Consider the following 9,454-nt stretch of genomic DNA (forward strand, 5'->3'; position numbering starts at 1 on the left):
TCCTTTCAGGGACAGTGCCTCCTCTATTTTCAATTCTAATTGGTGGCTCTGATTGGTGAATTTTCATCTTATCTTCCCTGGAACTAGCCCACCACTGTTTTCCAAGCTTGCCATTCATTTCCAAATTAGGGAACCTGTACTCTATCCATCTTCCTCGTCCTCCTCCCATGGAACTCAGAGTGTGCCCTGCAAGGATCCTGGGCTCTGAGAGTTGAGCTTTCATGTTAATATACCTGAAGCCAGGCCACTGCACTCCTTCCCAGGCATTTTTGGGCCATGATGCAGTATATAAACAAACTGTACCCCTCCTTCAGGTGCCCCTTTATATATTATGTTCTCCTTTCCCAACCAAAGTGTGCAAATGCCCTGAAGGCAGGAAATGTTTAGCTTGCTTGTATTTGTATTCTAAGCCTTTAGCACAGTGCCTGACATACAGCAAAAACTCAATAAAATGTTCCTGTTCATTTCAATAGTTTTGCAAATCTAACAGAGATATATGTTATATACATATACATACATATATATACATATATATGTATATATACACATATATGTATATACATATATACACACACACACACACGTGTGTGTGTGTGTGTGTGTGTGTGTGTGTTTCCAAAGGTTGAACTCTTCTCTTTTTTCACTTCTTTGAGCACCCACCTTATCTCAGGGGAGAGGAGAGTTCCCACTGCCTGACTGGATTCTTTCCTTTTCAGAATCTAGTCTTAGAGCCCACTTTCAAAACCTGATTTATCGAGATAATCCCACTCATGGGAGAAAATAATACACACATTTAACACATCCAGTGTAAATATTCAGTACTGACTGTACACATTTAGTAATGGAAAATATGAGTGAAATGGGGGGGCAGGGATATATCTGACTCAAGCAGTAAAGTTAAGAAATGTCATTAGCAGCCTGGATCAGCCTGACACCCACAAATCACAAATGCTAAATTTAGCTACTTTTAGATAGAGGGTCTTGATTTTTATCCTAGGTCTGTTTATTAGCAGAATCTTCAGTGGAAGAATTTCAGTGTTATGTCATGTTAAAATGGAAAGTTTTTTTTTTTTTTTAACATGTGTCAGATTTTTATTCTTCGTTTTATTCTTTGCAGACAGCTCCTAATTACTCACATGTGGAATAGGTAGTCTGCACAGTATCTGTGCACACTTGGGAACTGTTCCCCAGGTTCTCCTCTTCCTTCCTTTCTCCAACGGCACATTTCACTCCCAGTGAGGTTTCCCACTGACCACACTTAAATCCTTTCCTCTCATAGCAGGCCGTCCAAGCTGCTAACACCACAATAGAGAAACAGAGTGAAGAAACTCAGCTGTGTTAATGTAACCATGGAAAAATTATTAGTAGCTGACAGAATTTCTCTTTCCCATATATCTGCAGATAGCAGAATCTATAATAGTTAGAAATATCATCTATAACATCCCTCCTCCCCTCCCCTCCCTTGCAATTGCGGTTAAGTGACTTGCCCAGGGTCACACAGCTAGGAAGTGTTAAATGTCTGAGGGCAGATTTGAACTCAGGTTTCTCCTGACTTCAGGGCTGGTGCTTTATCCACTGCGCCTCCTTAGCTGCCCCCATCTGTAACATCTTGCTAGGAAATTATTATGGCAGCAAGTCATTAGCCTAAAAAACATGCCCTAACCATTCATTTAATCATTCATTCATTCATGGATGCATGCAAGTATGCAAATATTTAACAAACACTTAAGAAACACCTAATATAGTATAAGTGCTTTCATAGGTACTAGAGGTACAAATAAAATAATTAATTAAAGAAAATAACACATGTAAGTTATTACCAAATATTCACAAAATATTTTTGGTGATTGGTGACAAGGTCCTAAATTAGCTTGGGGGTAGGTTGAGTGGAGTGCAAAAGGATAGGAGATTTAACACAGTTTGAATCAACAGGACTTGACAACTGAATGGATGTGAGAGATGAGGATGAAAAACTTGTGGTGATTCAGGTTACAAACTTGCAACCTGCAAGAGAGTGCCTTCCTTAGTGAAAATAGGGAAGTTAAGAAGATAGATGGATATGGAAGGAAAGATCATTATTTCTCTATTGAGCTCGTTGGAGTTTGGGATATCTCCAAAAGAGCTAGATGAAGCTGTCCAATAGCAATTGGTGATATGGGGCAAAGGCACTAGACAGAGATGAGTTCCAAGTATGTAAAGTTGGGAGTCATGTATAGAGATCACTCCAAAAAGAGTTCAAAGAGAAGAAAAAAAGGGTCCTGGGGAGAGCCTTGGGCATATACACCCAAAAATCAATCAACAAGTTTTTATTAAGCACAAACTATGTGTCAGGTACTGTGCTAGATGCAAGAAATAGAGACACAAAGGGGAAGCAATGTCTGTGCTAGAGAAAATTTGTCATATAGATGATAAACCAGCAAAAAGAGCAATCAGACAAGTAGGAGACTGAGGAGGGAGCAGTGTAGAAAAACCCAGGGAAGAAAGAGTATACAGAAGAGGAAGGGATCAATTGTGGCGGTCAAGAAGAAGGAAGTCTTAGAAAAGATCATCAGATGTAGCAATTTAGAGATCATTAGTAACCTTGGAGAGAAGAGTTTCATTTGAGTGATGAATTGTTACTATGGCACATTAGAACAGGTTGAGAACAATGAGAGGAAAGGAAATGGAGACAATAAGCACAGATGGTTCTTTCCAAGGGTTTGGCTGTAATAGGGAGGAGAGGGAGAGAAAGAGGTTGATAGCTTGAGGGACACTATGATCAAATTAAATTTTTTTTTTTTTTTTTCCCCCGGACAAGGAAGACCTGGGTATGTTTATAGGCAGCAGGAAAGCAGCCTGTAGATAGGGAAAGATTGAAGCTTAGCAACAAAGGGGATTGGGGAAAGTGATTAAGGGGGTAAGTTAGTGAATGACACAGAATAAAGAGAAGTTCATCTTGCCAAGGAAAAAGACCATCTGCTTATTAGAGACTGGTGCAAAGGAAGAAAGATTAGAAGAGAAATTGTATGGGTATCCAGATAAGGACAGGCAATCCTTCCTTTTTGCTGGAAGGCATTTCTAGGAATGGCTCATGTTTTCCCATAGACAAAATGTTACTTCTGAGGTTGTATTTCTGACCTATGACTCAGTGTCAAATAAATGATGCAGTGATTCTGTGAAATCATAGCTGTAACCAAAAGTATATCATAAAAACAAGGACACAGCACAGGCTTTTAAAGTAGTTAAAATAATAAAATAAATTTAGATCTTAGAAAATAGTCAGAAATTTACTGTAAACATTGATTATACTAAGGCCCCTGAGAGTGTCATAAAGTGTTCATAAAAGTACAGTGCATAAAAGTAAATGCTACCGTATCATAAATTAAATCTATCTAAAATTAATATGATAGCTATATTAAATATTGAACATTTCATAGAACCATCAAATTTAGGAACTGAAAGAGACTCTGGTGACCATTTCGTTTAACACATACCAGAAACAGGATTTTCTCTGCAATATACCAAGCTACCTAGATGGTATAGTGAAAAAGAGTGGGGACCTAGAGTCAGGAAGGCCAGATCTGGCCTCAGATCCCTGCTATATGACCCCGGAGCAGCTATTTAACCTCTGTTAACCTCAGTTTCCTCTTTTGTAAACTGGGGCTAATAATAGCATCTACCTTTTGATTGATGTAAGGATAAAATTAGATAACATTTATATTGTGTTTTGCAAACTTTAAACTCTCCCTCCTCCTCTTCCACTTTCTCTTCCTCTTCCCTTCCTCCTCTTCCTCCTCTTCCTCCCTCCTCTTCTTCCTCCTCATCTTCTTTCCTTTTCCCTATTCTTCCTTCTCCTCCTCCCCTCCTAATAATAACATCTACCTCCAGGTTGTTGTGAGGATAAAATTAAATAACATTTCTAATGTGTTTTGCAAACTTTAAACTCTTCCTCCTCCTCCTTCTCCTCTCTTCTTCTTCCTCCTCCTCTTCTTCTTCCCCTCCTCCTCTTTATCCTCCTCTTTTGTTTTTGTTTTTTTTTTTTTTTGCTCCTTCAAAATGAGGGATATGAGCTGGTCCCAAAGATTGAGTTGACTTTGTGTTGTCAGGAAGAAGGAGATGCAGAGAAAAGGCTTTGTGGTGGGTACTGTTGGTCTTTACTTGCCTACAAGCTGAATCAATAAACATTAAGTGCATATTGTGTTTCAGACATAGTGCTAAACTTTAAAAATACAAATACAAATAGAAGGGAAGGTAGTCCTAGCTCTCAAGGAGCTTATATGAATGCGATAAAAAGGAGAAAAAAAGGCATCTCTGGGGCATGATGGAGAATCTATGTAAATAGATAAGTAGATATCTATGGGTATACTAAAGGGTAGATGGAAGGTAACTTGAAAGACTTCTAGTATCCAGAAGAACTGAGAAAGACCTTCTGCAGCTTAAGTTTGAGCTGAGGGGAATGTTTCCTACAGGGGCTGATCAAGAAAGAATTTCTATTGATACAAAGACCCCACATTAAAACGTAAGATCCAATAGACATCTAGTTCCAATGCCTTTTTTTTTGGGGGGAGGGATAATGAGGAGGTGAGATATATACCATTAGCATTGAAATTATTACACTCTTAAAACAATTCATTATTGTCATTGTTGGTGGTATTTATTGTTGGCTGCTCAGTCACGTCTGACTCTTTGTGACCCTGTCTGGCCTTTTCATGGCAAAAATACAGGGGTAGTTTGTTATTTTCTTTTCCAGTGGATTAAGGCAAAAAATAAAGAAAAAAAAAAGGCTTCATTTTAAAGAAATGAAGCCGCAGTATCCTATTATCTCTGAGATTTGATATAGCATTTCTGATTTAGCTGAATTATCCTGAAAAAAAAAAAAAAGCTAGATTTTGGAAAACATCCTGTCCCAGTCTCCATTAGCCTCAGTCTCCAGAAGATGCTTTAAGCACTTGGCTTAAGTTTTTAAAATACTATATTTTTCATTCTTGTGAAATATTTTTGTTTATTCTCACTTCTATATATAATTAACTACAAAGAACAGTTCTTTTCCTTGAACAGGTCATAGTTTTATTATATCCTACTTGTTAATACTCTAGAGATCAATTTTTCAAACTACTTTATTGTTCCATTACCAGCATTCATTAAAAGGTCCTTGTAAACATACAGTGTTTTGTTTTGGTTTAGCTTAAATGGTCATATAGGAATAAGAATGCTTTTCAAAAGAAAGAAAAGGAAAATTCCATTTTGAAAATATTTCCTTAAGAAAAATATTTTAATCCTGATTTTTTCCTTCTCTGAATTGCTTAAAGTAACAACATGTTTGTTTTTACAGTCTAGGTTAAGAAGGAGGAAACTAATGCTTTGGTAACTCTTCCTTTGCCTTCCACCCCCCAAAAGGATAGAAACTATCAAAGACTCTCAGCACTTCTTTTAAACATTTTAGATCTTATATTTTTTCTACATGTGCATGATGGGGGAGAGTGCCTTAGGAATGTGTGATAACTTAGTTTGATGGGAAATGAGTCAGCACTTAACAGATTACCTTTAATGATTTTCTTCAAAAAATTCCTTTAAAATTGCTATTTTCTCTGAGTTCTTCTGAAAACTACTCTGATCCCTGGAGCTCTCAAAAATGAGTCTCCTTTTTAAAGTGAGACCTTTTCCTCCCAATTTCCAAGTCTTTCTCACTATCTCTTTTAGTAATGGAATATCCCTAAGGAGTCCAAAGCAACTCCCAAACTGATGGCACTTTTATCACACACCTGCATTAAACCAAACAACAATAATAATAACAACAGACCTACAAAATGAAATCATGAGGAGGCCTCGTATTTTGGGAGTCTTATAGTCAGTGGAAAAACAAGGAATGGAATCTGTAAATTCTGATGCAGGCTAATGGGCCATGTAGGGTTTCCATGACCCCTTTCCTTCCTCCCTCCACTTTCTTTCTTAGCTAAACTCCTGGGTCTCATTGTCATCCTCTGCCCATCAAATGTGAGAATCCTCAGAAGGTCATTGCTATGTAATGGAAACATTCACATCACTGGGGCATAGTTACAGTTGCTAAAAAATCTTCAGCTCTCAGCTGGTTGTTTAGCCTCTGAGCTTTGGGGCTCACCATTTTATCCCAGACCTGATTTTTAATGGCCAGGCTGTTCGAGATAATTACAAATGTATGTGTTAGTAGAAAATGGATGCTAAAAGCGAATGGGTTTAATTTGGACTGTGGCCACTCTGATCATGTCTCTTAATTTGTTGGCATTCTGAATGGGTTCAAATATATAATCTTTTATTGCAGCCATCTTTCATCTCTCCCAAGTTCCTGAAAAGAATGAATGTATTAAAATAATTATTAAATGATGCATATACCTAAGGAAATTCATTTGAAACATGAGCTACAGGAAACAATATGATGGAAAAAATATATATATATATATACTAAGATATATAATTGTATTGATAAGAAACAAGTATATATATATATATAAATTCTTTGAAGACATAAACATCCATTTAGACATATTATGTTATATATAACATATATATGTTAGACATATAATATATATAAATAAACAAATTATTATTGTTAGACATATTACATAATTAGTTACTATTAATAGTAATATTACTATTACTCTCATCAACAGACATGTGTTTATGTTCTCCCCCTCCCACTCGCCTCACAACAATATGAAAACACAGGTGTGAATGTGAGTGCTACCTAGATAAATCAGAACCATTAAAAGTGCCCATTATATAGTTTGAAGCTTAGACATACTGTAGTAGCAATAATTAGCATTTGTGGCATTTTAAGGTTTGCAAAGTGTTTTACGTATATTGTTCCATTTGATCCTCCAAAAATCCTGGGAAATGAGTGTTATTATTATCCCAGTTCTACTAACAAGGTAATTGAAACTGAGAGATTTATTCAGGGTCACACAGTTTAGAAGTAAATAAGGCAGGATTTGAGTTACATCTTCCTGATGCACATACTAAGCCTTCTAAAAAACCTCCTAAGAATGATAGCATGTTTCTTCCACTAAAGTCACAATTGTATATATGTGTGTGTGTGTGTGTGTGTGTGTGTGACCATACATATGTATATTTTATTATTATTACAAATAAACTATATTTAGTAACAATAAATAAAATAACTAGCAGTTATGTATCACTTTAGAGTTTACCAAATGTTTTATATGTATTATCTCATAAATCACAACAATTCTGTGAGGTGGTAAGGACTTCATGTTCTACTAACAGCTCCATTTTACAGATGAGAAAACTAAGGCTGAGTTGAAATGACTTACCCAATATCACATAACCACTAAGTGTCAGAGGTAGGATTGGGACCCAAGGTTTCTGGACTCCAAATTTAGCTCTCTTTTCACTGATACATCTGCTCCTTAGGTTTAGAGATGAGACTTAGCGGTTGTGACTTGCCGTAAACTGTTAGAGTCCAGTTGACAGGGATGGAGCTAAATCCAGGCTAAAACTAAATTAACCGAAATCAGACAAGACTGTAACTGATCTCTGTGCTCTGTCTTGTTTTTTTAGGGATATTTTGTACTATTTCTCTGTGCACTTACGCTGCGAGTATCTCCTATGATTTGAACCGGCTCCCGAAATTAATTTATAGTCTGCCCGATGACGTGGACCATGGCTACAGCTGGTCTATATTTTGCGCTTGGTGCAGTTTAGGCTTTATTGTGGCAGCCGGAGGTCTTTGCACTGCCTACCCCTTTGTTAGCCGGACCAAGATTGCACACCTAAAGTCTGCCAGGGACTCCACGGTCTGACTGTTTCCGTGCAAATTCGGCGCTCACCAGCCTGCGTTTGGCTCGGAGGACTTCTGAAGAGAGTCTAAGCTCAAGCATGGAATCCAAGCACAAATGGATCCTTTCCATTCCAGCATGTCTTCTGCCAGCCAAGAGGGAGGCAAGAGAGATCCTACTGGCCTGCCTGAGTGGCTGGATCAAAGAGAAAGCCTACAGTCATTCTAAAGACGCGAATACTGTGGAATCAAGTGCTTTAATGAATTACGTATGCAGTTTTCTGTAACGTTTGGATGTGTCTCACGAGGGCAGTGCCATGGAACATTCCTTGGGCCAATAAAGGTGGAAAAACCTTTTGAGGGAAGAAAACATGGATAATTTGCATTTATTTCAGAAAGTTTGTACATAGCCATTGCCCAAGGGAGTGATTTCTATTTGCAAAATGATTTTTAGCAAAGCAAACCTTCTTTGCTCATCATTTGCTACATGCTTGCTAAGTTTTAATGCAGCATCTCCCAAACTCAAAGCTGACTGTCCTGATAGTGTCTTGTGTCATCACCAAATATCTATGTATTCTTTGTGGATATTCTTTGTCTAGGGAAGATTCTTGCTCGGTTGACTTTTATTGAAGCCCCTTTTATGTCTTTTTACTGGACCCAACACAATGTATGAAAAACAAAATCAACTATGTAAGAGATAGTAAGTGACTCTATGCAGTATTGTTTGAAGTCATGTCTTGCCGTGCAATTTCAGTCTCTTTATGTTAATTGGATTTCAGTATTAAATGACTCCCCTCTTGTTAGTCTGTGCGTATTTTTCTATAGATAATCTTTTATATATGGTGTGATAAAACATCCCAACTGTATAATGTTTACCAATGTTGATGTTTTAGCAAAACCCTCACAAGCTTCATATTAATAAGCAGGCCATTATTGTTTAAATTAAAATAGAATCAAGTACATACTTCACAGAAAACTTCTTGACAGTTACTGACATATATCATATTTCCCATCTGTCCTTTTAAAAATTATGTATATATCTCTCTCCATATATATGTATATTTTTATTATTATTACAAACCATAAACAATAAACTATGAAAAACATTGAAATTGCTATCCAAATGGTCCAGCAGCTCAGGTCTTTCAGCCAGATTCACTAACCCCAATTCTACTTCCAGTGATCTTTTCACTATAGTAGCTGACCTTTACTGGATATCTTCTCCCCCCAAACCAAAACAACAACAACCTCTCCCCCCCCCCCAAAAAAAAAAAAACCTTCACAAGGTTGTCTCTTGAAACTTGTAGGGCATAGTAATAATAATAAGAAATATTTACATAATGATTTAAATATGATTTATACATAGTATACTGTGCTTTATTCATAACAATAACTCTATGTGGTAGGTGATACAGATATTTTTATCCCCATTTGACTGATAAGGAAACTGAGGTTAAGTGAGGTTAAGAGACTATCTCATGATCACACAGCTAATAAGCATCTGAGGCTGGATTGAAATTTGAGTCTTCCTGAGTTTTTAAATCCAACACTCTGTGCTTATGTATAAAATTTGTTTAGGGGTGGGAACTAGGATAAGAGATTGGATCTGTGATTCAGTTATTTTAAGGAATTCTGGGGTGAATAAACTCCTCTTATCAATGAAGAACACACTTCCTGCAACTTGTAGTTCTAGAAGAGTCAATC

General features: G+C 37.0%; 1 protein-coding gene across 1 annotated transcript in view; it reads left to right on the forward strand.

Annotated features, from left to right (window-relative positions):
- The window catches only part of TMEM178A (transmembrane protein 178A), a 76,860-nt gene extending 68,307 nt beyond the window's left edge, over positions 1–8,553 (forward strand). The window contains exon 4 of the mRNA XM_051975160.1: positions 7,534–8,553. Within this exon, the coding sequence (XP_051831120.1) occupies positions 7,534–7,775 (242 nt within the window). The 3' untranslated portion in view covers positions 7,776–8,553. The remainder of the gene's footprint in view (positions 1–7,533) is intronic.
- Positions 8,554–9,454: the final 901 nt, after the last annotated feature.

Source organism: Antechinus flavipes, chromosome 2 (assembly GCF_016432865.1).
Source record: "Antechinus flavipes isolate AdamAnt ecotype Samford, QLD, Australia chromosome 2, AdamAnt_v2, whole genome shotgun sequence".
Classification (NCBI taxonomy): Eukaryota; Metazoa; Chordata; class Mammalia; order Dasyuromorphia; family Dasyuridae; genus Antechinus; species Antechinus flavipes.